This window comes from Cucurbita maxima, unplaced genomic scaffold (genome assembly GCF_002738345.1).
Source record: "Cucurbita maxima cultivar Rimu unplaced genomic scaffold, Cmax_1.0 Cma_Scf00029, whole genome shotgun sequence".
NCBI classification, from domain to species: domain Eukaryota; kingdom Viridiplantae; phylum Streptophyta; class Magnoliopsida; order Cucurbitales; family Cucurbitaceae; genus Cucurbita; species Cucurbita maxima.
This window is the reverse complement of record NW_019272045.1, coordinates 1,499,781-1,523,526: the sequence shown is the minus strand read 5'-3', so window position 1 is coordinate 1,523,526 and position 23,746 is coordinate 1,499,781. Positions and strand designations below refer to the sequence as shown.

At 35.5% G+C, this 23,746-nt stretch overlaps 3 protein-coding genes across 7 annotated transcripts in view; 2 read left to right on the top strand and 1 right to left on the bottom strand.

The window, feature by feature from the left end:
• LOC111465426 (protein ALWAYS EARLY 2) overlaps positions 1-10,510 on the top strand; it is a 16,085-nt gene extending 5,575 nt beyond the window's left edge. For 2 of the 4 annotated variants that reach the window (XM_023109793.1, XM_023109794.1), the window contains exons 6-19: positions 77-245; positions 2,300-2,544; positions 2,734-3,061; positions 3,269-3,346; positions 4,243-4,400; positions 4,550-4,603; positions 5,759-5,792; positions 5,921-6,084; positions 6,181-6,359; positions 6,432-6,714; positions 7,466-7,639; positions 8,579-8,791; positions 9,152-9,421; positions 10,270-10,510. In XM_023109793.1, the coding sequence (XP_022965561.1) occupies positions 77-245; positions 2,300-2,544; positions 2,734-3,061; positions 3,269-3,346; positions 4,243-4,400; positions 4,550-4,603; positions 5,759-5,792; positions 5,921-6,084; positions 6,181-6,359; positions 6,432-6,714; positions 7,466-7,639; positions 8,579-8,791; positions 9,152-9,421; positions 10,270-10,425 (2,505 nt within the window). In that variant the 3' untranslated portion in view covers positions 10,426-10,510. The remainder of the gene's footprint in view (positions 1-76; positions 246-2,299; positions 2,545-2,733; positions 3,062-3,268; positions 3,347-4,242; positions 4,401-4,549; positions 4,604-5,758; positions 5,793-5,920; positions 6,085-6,180; positions 6,360-6,431; positions 6,715-7,465; positions 7,640-8,578; positions 8,792-9,151; positions 9,422-10,269) is intronic. The other 2 variants (XM_023109795.1, XM_023109796.1) reach the window with 2 other exon arrangements.
• Positions 10,511-12,329: 1,819 nt separating this feature from the next.
• On the top strand, positions 12,330-15,404 carry LOC111465627 (psbP domain-containing protein 7, chloroplastic). Of its 2 annotated transcripts, none has more exons than XM_023110106.1 (3): positions 12,330-12,682; positions 14,146-14,368; positions 14,955-15,404. In XM_023110106.1, the coding sequence occupies exons 1-3, from the start codon at positions 12,370-12,372 to the stop codon at positions 15,265-15,267; spliced, it is 849 nt and encodes a 282-aa protein (XP_022965874.1). In that variant the 5' UTR covers positions 12,330-12,369; the 3' UTR covers positions 15,268-15,404. The 2 variants fall into 2 exon arrangements, with proteins under 2 accessions (XP_022965874.1, XP_022965873.1); XM_023110105.1 differs by having other exon boundaries at positions 14,137-14,368.
• On the bottom strand, positions 15,338-23,148 carry LOC111465429 (lysine-specific demethylase JMJ25). The gene is made up of 13 exons (XM_023109800.1): positions 22,497-23,148; positions 21,981-22,123; positions 21,774-21,873; positions 21,504-21,636; positions 21,357-21,411; positions 20,486-21,173; positions 19,996-20,331; positions 17,944-18,363; positions 17,786-17,858; positions 17,340-17,425; positions 16,221-16,340; positions 15,958-16,028; positions 15,338-15,657 (listed from the first exon to the last, which is right to left on the bottom strand). Exons 1-13 carry the CDS (start codon positions 22,995-22,997, stop codon positions 15,558-15,560), a joined length of 2,826 nt encoding a protein of 941 aa, XP_022965568.1. The 5' UTR covers positions 22,998-23,148; the 3' UTR covers positions 15,338-15,557.
• Positions 23,149-23,746: the final 598 nt, after the last annotated feature.

The window sequence follows — 23,746 nt, the reverse complement described above, 5'->3', positions numbered from 1 at the left end:
TTTTTTTTTTTTTTTTTTTTTTTTTGTCAATTCATTTGCTTAGAAATTTTAATATAGTCAATTGGTAAATTGACAGGAAGGTAGAGATAGTGAACGTGATAATTATCATGCTTCAGGTTTTCAAGAATCTCCAAAGACTAATCAAGGAAAAGTTCAAATGAGTTTCTCAAATGAAGACTATTGTACTAGTCATTCAGTTGCAGCAAATGGTGGATGTCTGTCTTTGCTTAGGAGTTTATATCATGGTAAGACAATATTGAAATGCTATTGTGCATGAGGGGCTGTTTTCCATGTTTTTGTTTATGATTTTATTGGTAACTAATATATTTATAGGGCCTGCATCTCATGGAGGCTTGAAAATCTATGTTTTCTCACCTGAAGAGCTCTAAAAACATCCTAAAATAAGCAATCAGTCCAAATACCATGAGGTAGCTTAAACAGCTATGCACCGAAGAGCCTTAATTCTACAATTGTTTTTATGATCAAGTAGGAGAAGACTGAGGGCTCCACTAATGGAGATGGGTTATCTATAAAGTTCAGGAAGGCCAAACAATTTCCCTCTAAGAAAGGTGGAGAAATTGTACAGGATTTTTCTTGATAAAATGAAAATTAGACATAAAGTTGCAGAAGCTTCCCAATGAGTAACTTATTCGAATGAACCTTATAGCCTAAAACTTAGGTGAAAAACTGAACCCACAGGACAATAGAGATCAATGAAAGTAAACAATCCCAAGAATTCTCAAGCAAGAACAGCCACTGAATCTTTTCAGCCATATGGTAGCCCTTTTCAGTCATACGTTGTCAGCACAGGCCATAATTAAGTTAGTATATGCAGAGAGTTGATGACAATTGTTCTAGTACTGCAATGTTGGAGGCCGTACTTGCTGGGACAAAAGTTTGTGGTGTGAACTGACCAAAAGGCCATTTGTAGTTTGTTAGAGCAAAGGGATGTGGAAATGGAATACCAACTATGATTGGCAAAGCTTTTAAGGATTTGATTTTGAAATCCATTACTGATCTGGGCTAGAAAACAAAGTTGCTGATGTTTTATCTCACCAACCTATAGTGGTTTAATTAGCAACATTGACTGGCCCTCCCATTCAAGGTTTTCCACAATTTGTAGTCACGGATCACGACATGGTCTTCCTTAGTATTTTTTGGAGTGAACAAGGTTACATGGGACACAACATAGATGAAATATGACCTATCATCCCCAAATGAATGGATAAACCAAGAGGGTCAATCGGTGTATGAAAACTTGTTTATGCTCTTTCTCTGCAGAAAGACCAAAAGCATCGAATGAGAGGGTGGCTTAGGCAGAATATTGGTAGAGTACCAAATACCACATCGCCATAATACCACTCTCTTTCATGTTGTCAGGCGAGCACCTCTTCCTTTAATAAATTGTAGCAACAAAAAATTGACTAATGCAACATTGGAACAATAGCTAACTAAACAAGACATGGCCTTAGATGTGTTAAAAAACCATTTGGCTGCTGCTCAGAATTGTATGAAGAAGCTAGCTGATCGGAAGAGGAGGTAGGAAGAGTATCCAATTGTGGAGTGGGTATATCGAAATTCAGGCTGTACCACCCATTATCCTTAGCAAGATGAAGAAATGAAAAGCTGTCACCAACGTATTTTGGACCATTTCAAGACCTGAAGAATGAAGTATTTGGAGAATGGGAAGTCTAGAGTCAATGGAATGGTCTGCCAAAATATGAAGCAACTTGGGAAACGGTCGTCATGATGCAGCAACAATTACTAGTACCTAAGATAAAAAGAACGAGGATGGGCCAGATATGTAATAGTTATTGAGCTTATTTTTCATGTTGTACGTTTTGGGGGGAAGGTCAATAGTCATGTTTAGAGTTATTGGCCAAGTTATGGCCCTTAGTTATCCTATTTAATTCTACTTTGGAGTGGGAAGTACACATCTTTTGGAATTGAAGTACAAACACATAGTTCTTTGGTGAGACCATCCCTCTTGAATTGGTTGAAAAGTGCCAGAAGTTTGATATTTTTCCATTAAATTGTCCCTTTGTAAGTTTATACTTTACAAATATGTAGAAAAAAAGCATGAAATTTGTTTGAATATTAACTATTTCTATACACGTTGATGATAGATATAATAGTTCTCCTGCCAATAAAAATGTATTTTTTGTAGCTAAAACCTACATTCTGATAAATGTTTTCTTGGCAGTAAAAGCATTGCAAAAATATTTTTTACAATTGTCCTATAACAAGATTAACAGGACCTAATTTTTCTTAAACCTTGGCTGTGACAATCTTCATATAGGTAGCCAGCCTCGTGTTGTGCAGAAAAGGACACCTCGTGTTCCTATTTCATATTCAAATAAAAGAAATAAATGGAAAAACCATGCTTCTGGTAATAAAAGTTCGAAGAAGTCAGAATTTCACGTGAGCAGCGATGAAGTTGCACATGGTGCCACATTAGCTTTGGCTGAAGCCTCACAAAGAGGGGGCACTTCCGCAACATCCATGCCTTGCAAAATAAAAGAGAACTTGAAATCCTCATACGAGGTGAGGGGAAAAATGGAATTTCAGTATTCATTGAAGTTTCCTTCAGTAACATTATTGTTTGCTAGTAGTGTTATGCTTAATGTTATAATTGTTTATGCAATTAGCACCCACACTCTCCTTTCTTGCTCTTTGGAGATAGTTGGAAACAGTTGAAGCTTTGGATGTTAACTTGTACAGGACTGATTTCAGGTCAGCGGTGGACGTAAAGGAAGACCAATCGAACAATTTGGTTATGATCCTAGCTTGATAGTAGATATAGAGTCTGCAAGGATAGTTAAGGCTCACCACAAGATGAAGAAACGGTACAGAAAGGAGAAAGTTTTAGATGATAAAAACAGGCAGTTTCATCAAAGTATCGATTATTTAACAGAAAATAGACCTGAAGCATCTATTATGGATGGCGTAGGCAGTCTCAGTGTTCCAGAAGGAAAAGTTGACTCTGAAATTTCAAATGCAGATTGTGAGCTATCATTTCCACTAGTTCAGAAAAAGAAAAGCAGGAAGCAGTCACGTGGAGGTAATTTTGTTGCTCTAGTTTCAATCTGTAGTGTTGTATGCAATGATTGTTTTATATATTAGTTGATGAAAGAGTCAACCGTTCAATTGCTCAACTTGTGGTTGGTTAATTTTCATGATTATCATTGGTTGAACAGAATTGTATAATGTTCTGAACTCTCTGGTTTTTTCATTTAAAAAGTTGCTAATTTGTGGTTTTTCTGAATAGATGGGAACATTGCTGTAGATGCTTTGCAGACCTTAGCTGATTTGTCTTCCGTGATGCCATTTACTGCCATGGAACCAGGTTAATAGATACTTGTTTGTTCTAATTTATCATAGTTTTGGAGTGTGATATGATGGTCTGATATTAATAATAAACTTACATTCTTGGTTGGGCAACAAAAGGTTCCTGCTTGTAGAATAGACACGATGCTTAACATTATTGAATTTGAAAACTAAACCACTCTGTGGCTATTCTTAACATTATTCATCCTTTTTATGTCAACTAACTTTTTATATTCCTCCCATTTCCCCTATTTTTCACTTTTCAAATTTAACCCAAACGTTTATAAAACGACAAAGATTCTAAGAGGATGGCACAATCAGCCACAAATCAAATTTAATTGCATCAAATGTTCTTTTTTATGCTGTTGATATGCTCGTTATCTGCGTATTGATATTGTTGTTCTCGATGGATGGTTGAACACATACTTCTGTCAAGCAACATCTTTTTCTTGTAAAAAGCTCTTTGGAGTAATGCCTTTCAATATCATTAAAATACGTTATGTACTTAGTGTAATAATTTGCCATCTACATTTGGTAATCGATCAAGGTGCTTTTACTCCTAATTGTTCATTACTTTTTTGATAATTCTACTAGTAGGAAAAGGGGAGTTATATGGATGAAGCTAAAGACACAGGCATACTCACTAGACAGTTTCAATGCATATCTAAAAACTTTATTTGCCTCCCTAGGGTGAGAATGATGATTTAGGAAACCTAAAACTTTCGATCGGTTCATGCTTTCTTCCAATATAAGTTTCATTATTGCAGTAAAAATAAAAATACAAGCTTCCTTATTGTGTTTACATATGATGGTTTTTTTTTATTTTATTTTATTTTATTTTATATGATTCATCTATTACCTATGTCCTCTAAATATAAGCTTCCTTATATTTTATCATTGTTGATCTGCACCAAGAAGGATCTGTTCAAATTGTGGAGGAAACTGACTCTTTCAATTTGGAAAACAAATCTTGTATTGAGGATAAAGCAAAGCAAATCATGGTCCCTGAAACGTTCAATATTGAGGATACAGGTTATGGGAAATCAAAACCTGGAAGTGACTTGTCAATTGCGGTATCACACTGATCCATAAAGCTAGTAATTTTCAATGTGAAAGCTCCTTTTGGAAGTTGTCTCTTGATTTTGCTAGTTTTTATCTAATGTATAGAGTATACAAAAAACTATTTCTTTTTCATTATTCATTATTCACTATTCACTTGCAGATACCTGATACAAAAATTCCCGTGGATGCCCATTTACGTGAAAATTTGAAGACAGTAAGTGAACATTTTAGCTGAAATTCTTGCAGATTCTTGCTATACAAAATGATACGATGAAATGGAGAAAGGATTCAATGAAGAAAATGCCATTATTTGTAGTTTTGTAGAATTTTAACTCATAACATACGGATATCCTCTACTCTGTAATTTCATTATTCTAAATGAAAGCTGGCTTCTTTTCCCAAAAAAACAAGAAGAAGAAAATGTAGGTCGAAGTTTTGCTTCTTTACGTAAACATAAAGCATGTTCATTTTATGAAGTCTAAAGGATTTCGTTTTAATAAATTTTAGTGGAAATATCATTAACATCATGACATTTATTCTCTTTTAACTCCCTGTTGGTTGTCCTTCACTTTTAAATGCATGGTTTGTCTGTCATTTTAACTTCTCTGCACTGCATCTGAGGTATTTGCTCATCAGTATGTTTGGTATAGTTGCGTTCTGCAAGAATGATTTCTTTTTCCCTTTAAAAAATGTCATTTGGTTGTGTTGACAATGCAGTTTCTGATTCGGTTTTTTGTGCCTTTCATATGGTTGGGAAAGATAAGTTTGATGCCATGTTTCTGCTGCTTCTGATGAGCCATTTTATTCTAATGCAAAATCATTTATCAATGATGCCTTCGTCTTTTTTGAATTTTTTCTTTTTTCCGTGAAAGAAAATTACTTTTTATTGAGAAACTTACTCCAATGGGTAATAATGAAAGAAGTTTAGAGAAACTTACTCCACATTGGTAACAATCAAAGAGGAAATGCAGCTACACAAAACTGGAGAAAGAGTACACCACAAGGATCCAAAAGTTTGATCTATTCTGTATATCCATCCGATTCATACCCTTTTTTTTTGCTTCCTCCCCTATCAAATCTTCTGATCGAAAAGCCTTATAGCATGCATATCTAGTTTCTTTTTAAAGGAATTGCCACAAAGGACTTTTTGGATGAGAATGAGGAATCTGCGACATACCAATTCAAGCCTTAACTTTAAAATTGTCCCAGAAATGCCTAATGGCTTTGCTAATTGAAGACGAGATGGTTGGCATTTTTAGGTTTTCTTCAGAGAAAACGCAGTTGAAGAAAGGCAGCTCAATGATTTGTGGAGTTACTTTTACAATATATCACCTTTTCCTTATTGCTCGTGTATCTTTCTTTTTTGCAGGCCACATCTGGGCATACTAAACCAATGAATAACGGTAAACAAGTTTGTCATGACAACTTTTGCAATGAAAAATATTGGAAATAGTTCATTATATTAGAAGATATTTGGAAATTGATTAGAAATGAAGGAATTGATATGTCCAATTAATTCCATTTCCTGTAGAAAATCAAGTCACTCTACCAATTAAGCAGGGGAGTCGAAGTAGATGTAAGATGGGGCTTCGGAGATTGTTGACCCATCAAAAGACGAAGCCCTGTGACGACAAATTGGAAAAAGAGCTCATGAAATATTCCCCCTCTGTTCAAGACAGAGCATTCTACCTCAAAGTAAGATCTTCAGTTTCTTCTTTATTTGGGTCTCTGCTTCAGGTTTTGAACTATAGCACAATGTTAAAACTATCTGCCTGTGCTTCGACAATTCAGGACAAACTTTCTAATTGCATGTCGTCCACTTTGCTGCGTAGATGGTGCATTTTTGAATGGTTTTATAGTGCAATTGATTATCCTTGGTTTGCAAGAAGGGAATTTGTCGAGTATTTGGATCATGTTGGCCTGAAAAACATCCCACAGTTAACTCGTCTTGAATGGAGTGTCATAAGAAGGTATCTTTTGTAAATTTTTACTTACTCGAGAATGCCATGAACTGAAAGTCTGAAATGTGTCTGTTTATGCAGTTCCCTCGGTAAACCTCGGCGATTGTCTGAATGTTTTCTTCATGGAGAAAGAATGAAACTCAAACTTTTCCGAGAATCTGTAAGACAAATTTATGCTGACCTCCATGCTGGCAGTCGTGAAGGGCTTCCTACAGATTTGGCGAGACCCTTAACTGTTGGGCAGCGTGTAATAGCTTTGCTTCCAAACACACTAAAAGTTCTTGATGGAATGGTCTTAACGGTTAATCATGACAAGTACAGGATTCAGTTTGATAATCAGGAGATTGGAGTCGAATTAGTGATGGTAGGTTTACTCCTGCTGGGTTAACTCATATACGATACTGTTACTCTTCCTTTGGGTTTAGAATCTTGTTTAATTAGTGTAAGTTGTTTAAAGATAAAAAGCATATGCCATGTAAAAGAGCAGGATAAAGCTATCTATTCTATTCTATTCTGATGGGAAAGGACTAGAGATCCATTAAACTTTTATGGTATTAATCCATATTAGTAGGGGTTTTAAAATTCGTCTGGTACTTGCATTCGGTCATAAGTACATGTATGCTTTGTTTGCCACTTGGTGAAGATATTAGTCTGTAAGATGTTATCTTGTTAACCAACCTAAATAGTATGTTAATTACTATTTCATATGCTTCTTTTTGTCACATGGGTCCATAACATTTGTTATCTTGTAACTAACCTAAACGGTAGATTTAATTATTATTTCATATATTTAGCACTTATTTGTGAGCTTGGAAATTAATCTAAGATGCAACGAGTAGTTAACTAAACAGAAAATGGCGTTACTACCGAACCCAAAAGCTTAGCTTAAGTTGATAGGTTAGGATAAGTTTTTTTTTCACTCCTTTATAGAGTTTGTATCTTTAACAATAGTCTTTTTTCCTTGCATACAACAAAGAGTTTCATGCCTTGTTAAAGATGTTACAAGAGGGATATAGTTTTGATGCTAATATTATCTAATTTGTTGCTGCTGAACCCAGAACTTGTCTTTCTGCTAGTCATTATTTATTTACTGACATAAAAAAGTTCCACTTCAGGATTTTGATTGCATGCCTTTCAATCCACTGGATAATCTTCCAGTGGCTCTTAGATGTCAGAGCCGTTCCATCAACGCATCATCTCTCGAATGCAAAGAGCCAAAGGCAAATAGCCATCCAAATCTAAGTAGAGAATTGGAGAAAGCATCCAGCCCATACACCATTGATACCTTGGTAGCACACTTGAGTTCTGAGTACTTTTAAATTAAAATTACTCTGCATGTTATTAACATTTTCGTTAATAAGATTTCGGCGTAGTTTCAAATCTCATTTTTTATATGTTGATGGATAGATTAGCATATTTCTTGTGGATTTGAATTCAGATCATTAGTTCGATAACTGATAAGACCAGAGTGATACATTCAAGAGCTAGCCAGATGCTCGATACTTGGATCCTCAACATCTCTTATTCTCAACAATTGGAATCATTTTTCGTAAATTTATATCATTGTAGTCGGTTCTGTATGTATAGGCTCCTTTTGCTTGCATAAATATATAAGCGTGCTTTTATGCTGGTGTTATTCTTTTAGCTTTTACAGGAAGCTAAAGCATAGTTAAGCCTTCTAGCCATAGTAGGAAGAGATTTGTGCTTATGAACCAATGAGACTTAAGTGAGATGGCATCTTACATTGAGGCACACAAGTCTAAAAAACATGGACTATCTTAGCTTCTTTGCAAAAAGGCTACCGAATAGCCTACAGTTCGGTTAAAGTTTCATTTCCGAGACTTGGTTGGATCTGTCCAACCTTGGTAATAAAGAATGAATGTTCTAAAGGAACGTGAATAATGCAGAAAATTGCATGAATGTAGGATATAGGGTGAGCTCAAATACTGCATTATTTAAGAGATTCCTTGAAATAAGAATTGAGTGAACTGTTCTTGAAGAGTGAGCTCAAAAACTATAGTTGGATGATATGCATGATTAGGTTGGAACCTATCCAATTAACTATAGGACCAAACTAATCAAGAACACTATAGAAAACGAACTTCGAAGTGGCCGAGGAGATGTGCATTTTTACTTTGTACCTTCAAAATCTATTAGCCATGGTTGTGTTGAATCTGTTATTTGTTTCAACTCCATACAACATCTTAATTGATTGTATGCATCTGTAGGATCCTTCCACCACATTTAACCTGGCGCAGCATAATACTTTCCCTGGGAACTCATTGCCTCCATGGTCGATGTCTCCGTCTCTAGCTAATACCAGAGCACCTAGTGGTATCCCCCATTCTTTAAATGTTTCTCATGAATCAGGATGTGGGGTTGTTGATATTGTCAGAGGTTCGAGGGAAAAGGCACAGTTGATGGTAAATGTTGCTATTGAGGTACTTCTTTCTCTCTCTCTCTCTCAGACACACACACACTCGTCAAACAACATACGTGCACACATGCACGTATTCTGAAATTTAGGTGGAGTTTACTTGATTAATTCTTATTGTTATAACTAGGCTTCCTCCTTAATCCTTATAGCATTATATATGGTGAGCCCATCAGATATGAAACAAGCTCATTTATTTGCAACTTCAATGAACAAGTTGATCCTTGAACAATTTATTGGCAATTTCCTTGAATTTAGGCACTAGGTTTTCTTTACTCATGTCTTAGTGGTGTAAAAACAGGCAAACATGATTGATGGTGCACGAGTATTTGTGAAGAGAGATTTCATGATATACTATTTTGTTCAGGTCATGTTGAGCACGAGCCAAGGTGATGATCCTCTGACAATTATTTGTGGTGCCCTGCATTCTTTTGAGTCGTTTGAGTATCAGAAACCTTTAAGCAAGTCTCAAGAGTATATAAATGACAGTTTGGGCCCCTTTAACCAATTATGCTCATTGGAACACCTTCCTACTAGTGATCTATTCAGTCCACGATCGAGACGTTCCGATAAAGATTATGGAGGAATTCCTTCAAATCTAATCACTTCATGTGTTGCTACTTTGCTTATGATCCAGGTAATTGCTATGAAACTAAGAAATGATATGATATGGGTTATTCTCATTTTCCTGCCACTACAAGCATCTAGAAGAACTATTTCCACTGAATTTTATGTCTGTTGTTACTTTGTTTGGTTTTGTCCTACTACTCTTAGAAACATGAACTTCAGTAGGAATAGTGTTGTTGGGCATTGTATAAAATCATTGTGGACTGCTATGAAGTACCAACTCAAGTCCACCGCTAGCCGATATTGTTTTTTTTTTGTTTTTCCTTTCGGGCTTCCCCTTGAAGTTTTAAAACACGTCTATTAGGGAGAATTTTCCACACCCTTGTAAGGAATGCTTCGTTCCCTTCTCCAATCGACGTGAGATCTCACAATCCACCCCCTAGGGGGCCTAGCGTCCTTGCTGGTACACCGCCCGGTGTCTGGCTCTAATACCATTTGTAGCACCCCAAGTCCATTGCTAGAAGATATTGCCCTCTTTGGACTTTTCCTTTCGAGTTTTCCCTCAAAGTTTTAAAACGCGTCTATTAGGGAGAGGTTTTCACACCCTTTAAGGACTTTGTGTTGAGGATTGTTGGGAAGAAGTCCCACATTGGCTAATTTAGGGAATGATCATGGGTTTATAAGTAAGGAATACATCTTCATTGGTATGAGGCCTTTTGGGAAAGCCCAAAACAAAATCTTATGCTCAAAGTGGACAATATCATACCATTATGGAGATCCGTGATTCGTAACACTTCGTTACTCTCTCCAACTGATATAAGATCTAACATGTTTAGAGGAAAATTTAGTGGTTGTTAGACTTCGATGTATCTTTCTAAGTTCATTCATTACTTGTTTCCATGCTACCGTAACGTGCAGGCATGTGTCGAGTATCCATATCCACCAGGCGACGTGGCTCAAATCTTAGGTTTAGCAGTTAAAAGCTTGCATCCAAGATGTTCTCAGAATCTGCATTTTTATAAGGAGATTGAAACTTGCATGGGAAGAATCTGTTCCAACTTGAATTCAATTTGATTGATCTCTCTAGGTTTTACCATTTACTTTTGTTTCTTTTACTTTTACCTCAAAAGTTAACCTTTTTTTTTTTTTCTTCGTTAGTTTGATGAATTTTTCGGTAGGAGATTCAAATATTTGACTTCTTGATCGATGATATATATGTTAGTATTAAATTATATGTTTACTTTGATAGTTATTCAAATCTTTGACCTCTTGATCGATTAGTATTAAATTATATGTTTACTTTGATAGTTAAAAACTAGTTGATATTTGTTAGCATTTGTAAATCTCCCGGACAAAAATTATATATTTTGTTGTCAGTTATAATTAAAAAAAATTAACACAATTTTAAATAAATAATTTTAAAATATATATTTCTTGATTAAAATTTAAAAGAAAATTGATTTTATAAACAGAGATTATGATTTTTTTTTTTTATAAAGTAAATGGATCCAAACTAAAAGTATATAAATTAAAATATATTGTATTTCATTTTTAAAATATAAATAAATTTTAAACCTATATTATTATTAGATTTTTAGTATAATAAATGGAAGTTGAATTGAATTATTAGTTTATGAAAAAAAAAATGTGAATTTTATCTCATTTAAAAAATACGTTTATCAATATTTAAAATTATCTTAAAATAACGTGACAATGATTAAGTTTAAAAATCAAAATTAAAACTAATATTGATATTTAGAAATAATATAAATATTTTTTAAAACTAAGCTAAAACAAAATTAATTATACAAAGAAAAGTCGACATGTCATCTATCGATGAACTAGTCTTGGGGTTTCAAGTTCGTAGTTGCTTTCATGGCAAGCTTTGTTTCTCTGATTTTTATGATATTCAACGTAACGGAGAGCTCCATTCGAGATAGCTTGTTAGTAAGTTGATCTTCTTGTTTTGTTCTAGTTTTATGAAGTTGAATGCGTTTTATTGTTTTGCATAATGTTGTTCGATAGACTATTTCGGCGTAGAAGACTTGGAATCGTGTGGATTGTGTTTCGGTTGGACATTTTTGTTTGGATGCTCGGAAAATGTTCGGTGATTGATTGTCTGAGTTTGAATATCGTTGAAAAATGAGTTCCGCCGATTGAATGAATATTTGATTCACATAACGTGTTCTTCTCTTTTGGTGTAATGATGAAATAGTGAGCAGATTTGATACGCTTCAAACATAGTCTTTAGCAATCTTCGAAATATCAGTTTCGGTGCTAAAATTTTTTTCTCAAGCTTAGTCATTCATCCTAAAATCTTATTCCTTCTCTTTCGTATCGTGAAGAAATGCCACAAGGAAAATTGGTCAGAGCTACAATAGTTTCAAGCCGAGCAATTACTAGAACAGGTTCCATTCTTATTTTCTTTAAAGGCCTATATGTGTGACCACGGTTTGATGAAAGTCCCACATCATTATGGGTTTATGATCTAGGAATACTATCTCCACTGTCATGAGGCCTTTTGGGAAAGCCGAAAGCAAAGTCACGAGAGTTTATGCTCAAAGTGGACAATATCATTGTGGAGGGTCGTGTTCATCTAATATGATATCATTCTCTAAACACTTTAAACATGTCAATAGAATCCTCAAATGTCGAACAAATGACTCCAAAAGAAAAAGGAGTCGAGGCTCCTCGAATGCATGGTTAAAAATGACTAAGACTCCAAAAGAAAAAGAGTCGAGCCTCGATTAATTTGGATTCGTGATTATACTCACAGTAGACAATATCATACTATTGATGAATCAATTCACGATTCCTAACAATATTCTAAAATCTAAAAAGTTTTAATTTTCTAATTAACAAAGAATTCATTCATTTTTGCTGATTGGTCCCCAAACTTTGGCAAAATAGTAGAACAGTCCTTAGAGAGAGAATGGATAGAGGGATCACAAAAGTCACATAAATATAATTGATTAGCTTCGCCATTGTCCCTCTTCAAGAGAACAGGCGCGTCGGAAAATGGCGTTTACTCGCTGCTTCGTCGGCGGTCAAATGATGTATTTCCGGCGAGGAATAGTGTCGGCGCAGTCACCGTCCGGAGACCCTGCCGGAAATTCTGCGGCGGAGCAATTCGCACCGCTGGCAGCGACGTTTCGACGGAGGCTAACTGTAGGGATTGGGTCGGCTTCTCTGGTGGCCGTCGGCGCAAATTTTGGCGGCGTAACGAGCTTTCTTCTCGGATTGTCGCCGGAAAACAGTCGGCGTTTGAAACTCGATGTTGTTTATCCAGTTGGAGGGTACAGCCGGTGCATTGATAACAATGAAGGATTTGGTCAGTAAGTTCTGCAGCATACAATTTTTTTCTTTTTGGATTTTTTTTTTCAGCGTTTAATTAATTAAAAACAATAATTTATTTTCAAATTTGTCAAAATTGTATCAATTTTTACTTAAAATTTTATAGTACAAAATTTATAAAATTAGAAAGAACCACAACATTAAAAAGAAAAACCATTGAAATTTAGTGTGATGTCCCATCTTGGTTCGGGAGGAGAACAAACCACAGTTTATAAGGGTGTGGAAATCTTTCCCTTCCCATAGTAGACGCGTTTTAAAGCCTTGAGAGGAAGCTCGACAGGAAAAGTCCAAAGAGAACAATATATGCTAACGGTGAATCTGGGCTGTTACAAATGGTATCAATCAGACATCAAACGATGTGTCAGCCTTCTCGATGTTCCCTGAAGGGGGTAGACACGAGGCGGTGTGCCAGTAAGGATGCTGAGCCCCAAAGGGGGTAGATTTGGGGGCGGTCCCACATCGATTGGAGGAAAGAAAGAGTGCCAGCGAGGACGCTGGGCCTCGAAGGGGGTGGATTGTGATGTCCCACATTGGTTGAAGAGAAGAACAAACCACCATTTATAAGGGTGTGAAAACCTTCCCCTAGGCGTTTTAAAGCCTTGAAACCTTCCCCCACGCGTTTTAAAGCCTTGAGTTTTAAAGCATTTATAAGGGATTGGAAACATTCCCCAAGGAGTTTTAAAGCCTTGAGTTTGCAATTATAAGGGTGTGAAAACCCAGCTCATAACAACATACCAAAAAGAAGAATGTGATGAGTTCATATTCTCCAGATTCGACTATAAAGCGGATAGTGCCGATGAAAAAAGCATAAGTTACCTCGTTCGTGCTCCCGCTGCCATCTTCTTTGGCTGGCCCCCTATCTCTTAAAGCTTCTATGCGACCCATCTAGCTATTTATTGGTGCCTTTGCTTCCCGCGGCTTCTTTGACTATAGCTCTGCCGCCATCCCTGCTATTACTTATGGGACTAAATCAATAGAAAAAACAACTCGATCAAGTGCGTATACTCCTTCCGCTGGGGTAACTGGGTATTCAAGGGAAAGCCTAAAAGGGATGAAGAAGACAATATCTGAGAATGATGGATTTGGGCCGTTATATTTATGAATTTTGAATTTTTTTTTAATTTTTTAATGGTTAATTTAGGCATTAACCAAACTTAATTTGATTGGACTTTGTTGAGGTAGTAGTAATTTTCAATTTTTTTTTTCACAAAATTAATTAGTAAATTACAAAAATTGAATAAAAGACAAAAATTATAATATTGGTAGTCTAATTTGTTTTAAAAAATATTTGAGGATGAAAATTAAAAAAAAAAAAAAAAAATTGTTAATTTTAAATAAATCTATATAATATTAATTAGTGTTTAAACTACATTTTATGGTTTTATTGTTTTTTTTTCTTCCATCACACTGCCTAAAATTTTCTGTTTAAAGAACATCCAGAGTTTATATACCCAGCAAGATGGGTAGGAGACCAGAGGTTGCTATATCGAGCAGCTGAAAAGTCTGAATTTGAACGATCACTCGACCCTCCACCCTTGACCAGCTCCAACATGGATCGTCGTCGTCGGAGTGTTAATGAGCCACTGGTTGCATTTGGTCCACCAGGTTCGAGCGGAGAGCTCAACGTTAGCGTCATTGTGTCTCCTGTCTCACCCGATTTTTCGTAAGCTTACCTAACTTGTCTACAATTCAACATTATGACAAATCATTTCAATTCTCCACATTCTAACATGCGAGCAAGGGATGGATCAAAATGTTCTAGATTTAGGATCTTTTAGAAACCCCTTGGAAGGTGTTCAACTCTTGTGAAATCTGAGGCACGATCGATCTGAATTTATATAACAGAAAGGAGTCGGGTTATAAGAACTAAGGTTTCGTATAAACCATGATCGGTGAGTTCATGATTTATAAAACTATTAGGAAGTACGAAAAATTAGCAATAGACTTAGTTTATGCAGTCCAAACAAATGCACAACCTCGACTGACAAACTCATGTACCGAACATAAACTTGACTTCTTAAATTCGATTTGCTGTAAACCGAACACCTCCTGAGAGACAAAAACAAGATGAAACTATATGCCTTACAGATAATCAAATCTCATCCTAGGTTCAGGATTTCTATAAACTTCTACATTTTAGGAGAAGTTGAAAATGAAATGAACCTACAGACTTGCCTCATTGAAAGGAAATTTGATTCTAAAAAGGTTTATGTTTTTTCTTTTTTTGGTTGGTTCTTTGGATCACAAAGAATTGAAGCATTTGGAGGACCAAATGAAGTAGGGGAAGCTGTGATCAGGACAATTACAAGGGCCAGCAAACGCCCTGATCTTAAAGGAACCTTGATACAAACAACTCTCAGAGAGGATTCGATAAGAAATGTCAAATACTACGAACTGGAATTTAAAGTAGAGAGCTCGTCTTTTCGACGTCACAACATAGCGGTCTGTTTTGTTTATCTGGGCAAGTTATACACACTAAATGCCCAGGCACCTGAATCAGAATGGCCAGGTCTAAAATCAGAGATGAGGACAATTGCCAATTCCTTTTGTCTCTCAGCTTGAAGGCTCTAATGTTTACGGCTGTGGGTCGGGTTTGGGGATTTATTTCAAGGATTACTATAAAAGTTTAGAATGAATGTAAAACTCTAATCTTGCCATTTCTAGAACTATATTGGAGATGTTACAATGTTTCTACATCAGGCTAAAAGCCTAAAAAATATTTTGTTAGTTGGCATGTGCAGAAGATCTAACTATTGCACCGCATTCATATATACAGGTTTTTTCAAGTCCAGTAGTGAGTGTTGGTAAATATACTCTTTTGAATCTATAGTACAATAATAAATATAAACAAACTAAGCACAACTTATCTGCCTTCCCTTTGTCATCTCCTCCAAGTTTTCGGAAACGGAAGCAGTCAAATTAGGGTCCCCGACTCCGAGCTCGTCACTTAGCCTGAAAGAATTGAAAAACAGAAGTATTTCAAGTTGAATCTGAAGAACTAAAAGGCAAATATACAACAATTTTATTTCATGTTCGCGAGAAAAATGAGCATTTAAGTTTAATCCCCAAAATGAGTTTATTTCAACTTTTTTTTCCTTTTTTTAATTACAAAGATCTTGGTCACGCCCAAAGAAAAACATAGAACCTAACGAGGGATCAAACATCGCTAGGGACCGCCCTTTTTTCTTTCATACTGATAACAGATTTTACAACAAGAACAACAACAAAAGTTGGAAGGACGGAGTTGCTCACTTTGGATCGAGTACCAACTTCTGTACTTCTTTGATAACTGAGCTTGCTGCATAAAGTGAGATTTTTCCGACCTATACCAGACCCCAAAACAGGCAAACGATAAACCCAAATAAGATATGAAGCATATTAAAAAAGAAGACCAAAAGAAAATAAGGTCAAGCAATTGGTTCGAGTTGCCCCAAACACATGGATATTAAAAACGAATGGACCAAATGAGATTAACACTAAAAAAAATTTAATTCAAAATTGTCCTCGTCTCTGACCTCCAGCACTTGCAGTTTTGCTTCATGATCATTGGGAAGACACCTGATATCTACAGCCATTCTTGCAGCCTCACCAACACTTTCGGGAGATAAGAAGTCAAGACCCAATTGAACATTGGACTGTGAATTATACAGTAAACAAAGCATAAGAAGATCAACAACACATCTCCGGCGGCAGCTTATTCTCCAGAAATATGATGATAAAACAACATAGAATTAAAGTCTACTGTACCTAAAGAGTAAAATAGCTTCAATTTTCATAACTATACTTCTGTGACAAGTGAACAAAATTACCATGAGTTATCAGAAGTAAATATCTCCTATTGGCCGTTGAGATTGCCTGGGAGAAATTTTGGAAAGCAAAGAGGGCCTTTGGTATTATAGTTTTAGGAAATCAAATTTTAAGGAAAATGTCTTCCGTTGCAAACTTCAGGACTTCGAAATTTACTGTTTGGTATATATGAATATTGATTGGGAGAGGAGACACTATATATGAAAAATTCAATTAATAGAAATAGAAAAAAAAATCAAACTTCGAGGAAAACAAATAAATAACCCATTCCCATGTCGAACAAAAAGAATGTGTTGGCCCAAGGAAAATAGTCAAGTCCAACTGAGAGCTCAAGAATCGAAATCAGGTTACTGAATTAATGTGTGTTAGGCATGTCTTTTAACGTTCTAAGAAGGAATAAATGTGTTTTTTTAAATTGGTGGTGTTTCATTTAGATTTTAGATAACATTTTAAAAACATTGTTTCGAACTTTCTATAATTAAAAGTAGTTTGAGAAATTCTAAAAACAGATGAAAGCACGTAAAGTGCTCTTAGATTAAGCATTTAACTAATTTTCTTCCATTAGTTACAAAATGAGTGTTTCACTTAAAAGCACATAGGGCATTCCAAACTCACCCTTATGCCACAAGTACTCAAATTTAGAGGTTCAAGAATTTAGTTCCTTTATTTACCAATAGGGAAGACAACCTTTAGAATTCAAAATTTCAAAAACATAAAGATAAGCATCATTGAACATCTGCATTTTATTTGTTGGGTGGTTTGGCCTCATTTGGGGAAAGAAAGTTGATAAATGTTGTGATCAAAACGTAAAGTAACAGTTGAACTACCTGAAGATTCATGACTTGAAAAGGGCATCCTGAAGGGATAAAAACAGCTTCACCCAAACGTTGCTCGAATGTCCAAGGCTCTACTCCTGAAAGAGACGTGCATTTGTAAGGATTATATGGGAGAAGAATTAAAAGATTCATCAGAGAACTTTTGTTCAGTTTCATTTCTTTGCAAAGCAGAGAGAGAAAAAGAGGGGAAGAAAAGAATGCGAGTGAAATAAGCTCGAGTTCAGAAAATAAACTCTCAAGCTATCTATAATAATTTATTTTCATTTATGCAAGAAATGATCAAAATCCACAATATATTTTCATTTCCCTTATAATTAAACCCACTTGCTCCTAATTGTCGTAAGCATAATCTATCGAAATTTAAATGACTGTACAAATAACATTCTCTCTCATATACGCAACGAAAGCTAATGAAAATCAAGTCAGAAGAAGTTTACCGAATTCATCTTTCAATTTCCCTTTATGATGTCCATCGAGGTACAATGCTCCATCATAAAGAGGCCGCATAATCTGACACTCAACAAAATTGCATGTGAAATAATTTACAAACTATTTCCCCATTATTTAAAACGAGAGGGAGGGAGAAACAACTTACAAGATCATTGTTTATGTTGACAGACTTCCCAAATTCCTCCCAATGCAGTCTTAAATACTCGGTCAATTTGGGAACATCCTTTTGCCGATAGACATCCCAAACAACTGCAGAATAAGAATTTTTAAATATATCTCTATCTGACATTTTAGAGTTGTCAGTTTGCTCATCGGCACAATTCGATTCCTTCTTCTGACTCAACACTGTGCCTTCTGTCTCTGCTTCACCCATAGCCTCCTGCTCATCCTGCGATGCATGACCATGGACTAATAGGTCTGCTGATCTCCCATCACCGGAACACAATTCTTCATCACTGTGCAACTCATTTGCCACATATTTCACAGTGGTATTTTCCGTGCACTCAATATCAATCCCCTGAGCCTCCTTAGGCTTCACTGAATGAGTATGAACCAATAAATATACCTGCAATGTGAATCCATTTTCATCCATCACAGTGATTCATTCACTCCTTAATGCATGCATTATATTATTTAAGAGGATATTTAAATAAGGGTAAAATAGAGGTTAGCTTTCTAAACCTTTATCGAGTCTATTAAGTCTTTGTACTTAAGTTTATAATAAACCCATAAATTTTCAAGGTTGAGCCTGTAAACTCTTTATATTTTAAAAAGATTCTAATGAAACCCCTCAACTTTCATTTTTGTGTCTATTTATAAATCCATCAATTTTATTCTCACAACCTTATTCTTGAACATGCTTAAACTCAAACCTCCAAGTAATTCTTAGATAATAAAGTTAATATGTCGTGTAAACTTTAAACTTACAAGGTTAGGTGTAGGAACCTCTCAGACACAAAATTGAAGTTTACAAATTACAAAGACTAGATAGACAAATCAAAAACTTCTTTAGTACAAAAACTGAATAGAGAGTGAAGAAAGCTTAAAGAATAAAATTGTAGTTAAAACTTTTAAAATATAGAACTCAAATTATACTCTTAGCATATCCACAATACATAATTAGAAAAATGCTAATCAAAGTCTAAAATCCAAGAATTTGTTCTTCAATTTTCATCGTTCTTATAAGAGAATAAAGATAAGAATAATCTGAATATCAATACATATATTGTGCATCTGGTGCATGGATCAAAACAGCAATTGTTGCCTTATAATGGAGGTCATATTCCATTTGCCCACTCAAGATAATGGTGGTATTCTGTGTCAGGCTGTTTTTTTTTTCCCCTATTTTATGGAGTATTCGGCTGGAGAGGAATGAGAGAAGTTTTAGAGAGTTAAGAGAGGTCGTGGGAAGAGGTGTCTAGCTCTTGCCAAGTCTGACTCTAAAGTTCTTTTGTAATAATCCTCTTCGTCTTATTACTTTGGATTAAAGTCTTATTTTTTATCTTGATTATGTCTGTGTTTGTTTTGGCTCATTTATTTTGGGTGGTGTTTTTGTTTGCTCATTTTGCATTCTTTCACTTCTTCTAAAGCTCAGTTTCTTTAAACATGCAGATAAACACATATTTTGTCGTACTCCTTAGTTCTACATAAAACATTACCGAAGGGGTACTAAAATAAATTTGAATGCCATTAACTTCTTCATGAGAACAAATTCAGTTCTAAAGTTAACAAGTTGAACCCAACTGGTCCTAGACCACTTCAAATTACCACTAGAATTTTCTTAACCAGATAACCATAAAATAGAATTGAACGAGATATCTCAAAAATAGCTTTCATCAGCAGAAGTTCTACAGCATTCTTCATTTAAAAAATGATGCTTCCAGCTTTAGACTTGCAACCTACAGGCTGCGTTTACTATAATTCAGATTGGGATAGATTATTATATGGAAACAAATCAAAACTCTTTAGTATAACTAAATTTTTTGGTAGATCTCCTTGATTAGATCAAAACTAGTAAACAAAAGTTCATAATTAGGAACTTGCTATCAATAATTATTATAAAGACAGCCTCCACTAATCCACAAAAGCATATAGCAACACCAAACGAAGTTATGTTAATGTAACATTGTTTTCAACATTGGCCCTAAACGCACATTACTGCAAACAAAGACATGAAGGGAAATTCAAGAAAACTAACCATGTCACGCATGTTGATACTAAGATTAGTCACAGAATCACCTGCACTGGGTTCCTTAAAAGCTCCAGCTCCATAACATATAAAAATCTTAGGTCCAACATCATTTTGCAAAGAGTAGTGTGGCAATTTTGCTGCAACATTAAGAAGTCCCCATTTGGAATGGATATACTCGAGTAAAGGTAACTTAACAAAGAATTCAGGCCTCTGGTACAAAATAAACTCTTCAGATGCACTGGGGGAAGGCCAGTCTTTCAACTTCAACATTTCTGGTCTACCATTTTCCGAGATACGACCATTGAAGTATCCTTCGATGAACTGAACAAGCTCAATATTGGCCTGCCATCACATAAAAGTTAAGAAAAATCACTAAGTGGTATTACATCACACAACAGCAGTGACTACATATCTTCTACAGCATCAAAGAGGAGATAAATATGATCATCCAAACATGACTGTCAATGGACTATGACCTCTAGATGTAAGAGCCTACCTCTGACTGATCTGAACAATTAAAGGCCTTCACTAATTGATTCTCATCTTTCATTCTCTCTTCATCATTTGTATCCCGAATTCCTCTCCAGATAACCACTGGATCCCAGCTTGCAAGTGATGAACTGTCAAAAACCTGCCTGACAATAATGGGCTTGCCGCTAGCCCATTGTTTTCTAAAATCACTGATTCCGTTAAGTTTAATGTCTGATGATGTTGGGCAATATAAAAAGTTATCATTGCTGTTATCTCGATGAGCACACTGCAAAAGGCTGGGATCATCTGACTCTGCTTCTGGCGAGGTTCCAAAATCATGAACCCTGCATCCACCAACCATTTCCTCAACATTTTTAACCAATTTTGCAACCCAGTTCATTTTAAAAATCCGACACAGGTTCATTTGAAAATAACCACAGCCCCCATATTCCCTTGGAGGACAAGGTATATTGCCATAACAACTAGCTTTCCAGTGAGGGATTTTATCTGAGAATTTCAATCTCTGTCGGTATGCTTGTTCAAACAAATGTTTCTGGTCTTGGCCCATCATATCATCCCCATTATCTAACAGATCTCCACTATTTGCTGATGTAGATGCTTCCCGTAGATCTTGACAGCAACTGAGACATAGATCATAGTAGCAGCATGGGCAATGCCGATGATAATCAATAATAGGTATCCTGCAAAAATTGCTGAAAGGTAGATGAAGCTTTAGTTTAATTTTCAAAATTGATATAAGAATAAATATCTGAGAAATCCAACAAATGATTTAACTAGAAATAATCAGAATATTATTTTCTAAGGAAAAAAAATGATATGCAGACATACTGGAACTAACTGTTTTGAAAAATAAAATACAACTGAATAAAGGTTACCAGCACATCTGCTCATCTGCATTCAACTTTGCCCTAAGAAGAAGCATTTTATCTCCTGGAATGCACTAAAAGAGTGTAAGGGTGATATAGCAGTAAAGAACCTTCAAAAGCATCCAACCCAACATGAGATATCATCCAAAATCATACCTTGCATCCTTTTTTCAAGTTTCACTTCAAAGCATTGTTGAACGTGGATCTGTTTGATAACAGGTAGTACAGATGACAATAGACGATAAAGATATTGCAACTTGTCTAAAACCGGTATTTCCCTTATTCTTACCTGTATCAGATAAATAAATAAATAAAAAGAATACATTACGCAGTTAGAGAACCATCCTAAAAATTATATCAATATTCCATAAGGTAATGACTCTTAATAACTCAAAGGTTTAAAGTCCCACCAATTCAAGTATATACCTTTATCAAATTACCACCACGCAGACACACTTTGCAATTACAAATACCTCTACATGCAGGGCAAATTTTCTGAATTTCCTCCGATGATATATCCAAATACCTATAAGATATCAAAAAAGGCACTCATAGTGATGACAAGGTAGCACACATCTCCCCCAGAAAGAGAGGGGAACAAGTGAAGAATAACAATTCAAGAATTATACCAACCATTTAGAGATGCAGCTACTGCAGTATCCTCTCCTGTCACACTTGAGACACCACATCATTCCATCTCTGTCAGTCTTTCGACATTGATGGCATGTTTGCCCGCCAATCTCCTCAGAGGAGTTTGTGCTTGCATCAGAGTACTCCTGTAAATGTTTTGTAACAAAAATCACATGCTGATCCAGCTCACTAGCTCCTCCAATTAGCCTAGCCCCTACCCGCGACCCTTAGTAAATAGTTGAGATAAAACAGAAGGAAAATTCTATTGTGAGAACAATCGGTCTTGCCCATCCAGAACAATCTAAACCATTTCCATATTTTATCCACATCTAAATCTCAAAGTTCACAAAAGCCGAATTATTAGTAAGAACATAGCAATAACGTAGAATTTCATGTGCTCTAGTCCCAGATAAGGAACGAATTAGTCCTACAGTTAAATAATACTCGAGAATCCCCTCATCTGTACTTACAGTTCAATTGTTTAAGAAGCTAAATAATGAATAGTACAGCAGAGCTCACCGTCATGGCATTTGCATCGAAGCTTTTCTGCGACAAATTCCTCGAAGAATCCGGAGCAGTTGTCTTATAATGCTTCCAATTCTCCTCATACGGCGACAAATCCCTCTGCAAATCATCATGCTTGGAGGAATTGCGCCCAGGCAAACTCCTAGTGGGCGGACTATCAGGTGAGTACCGAACCGGAGTTTTCGACTTCTTCCCTGAATGAGATTGTTCCGCAATCTTACCACTCGACAAAGGCGCATCAAAATCATCACTCTTATCCTCCAAATACACATCACTTTCCTCCAACGATTTCCTCTTCGCTTTCTTCATGTGCGCTCTCATTGCAGAGTTCGCCGCCCTCTTCTTCGCCTGTATGTAGTGCTTCTCGCACACTGTTTTGTCCGGCATAGACATGGCAGTACACCGCCATTGTTTCCCGTCGGACCTCTTGCACCGTAAATCGTCTGGAATTCCGACGTCGTCTCCGTTTGCAGAAGTTGATCGTGGATTATCCATTGCACGAAGCCGCCCCGTGGAATTCGAGGCACAGGTTCGATGGGGAGCAGAGTGGAGTAGAAATTAGGGTTTCAAAAATTTGGGGATTTTGGTTTCGCTGTGGAGCGTTGAGCAAAATCCACCATTGCCATTAGACATTCACCAGAATTTACTTCCTCCTTCACAATTTTTTCTGGAAAAAAAAAATTAAAAAAATTAATAATATTAAATTAATAAAAATAATAATTTTAAATTTTCGATAATTTCAAATTTCTCATTAATATTCTTAAATTTAAAAAAATAGACTATTATATGTTTAATTTCTTATATCATTTAAATTCGTCTACTAATTAAAAATTAATTTCACGCACTAAATCAAATTTAAACGTCAACGACCATATCGATTTGTAAGCCTCAATGATCGTAACTATTAAATTTAAATTAGATATTCAGTTCATATCACAAGTTCTGTGTATATCGTTTGATCATGATATCTCAGCTAAATATTTGATTGGTTTTAAATTTTAGTCTGAGTATAGTTTTCTCAAACTTGTTAACGACACGACACTTGTTTGAAAATGGAAAAAGTAACATAAATTTATTATTAATTAAAAAAATATGATTTTCATAATTATCTTTTTTTATTATTTATTAGTCAAATACTCTTAAAAATAACTTTAATAAGGTAATATTTCTAATATATATTAAAATGAGGTGGTAAATTTCAATTAAATATTTAAAAATTAATAAATATATAATTAATTTATTAT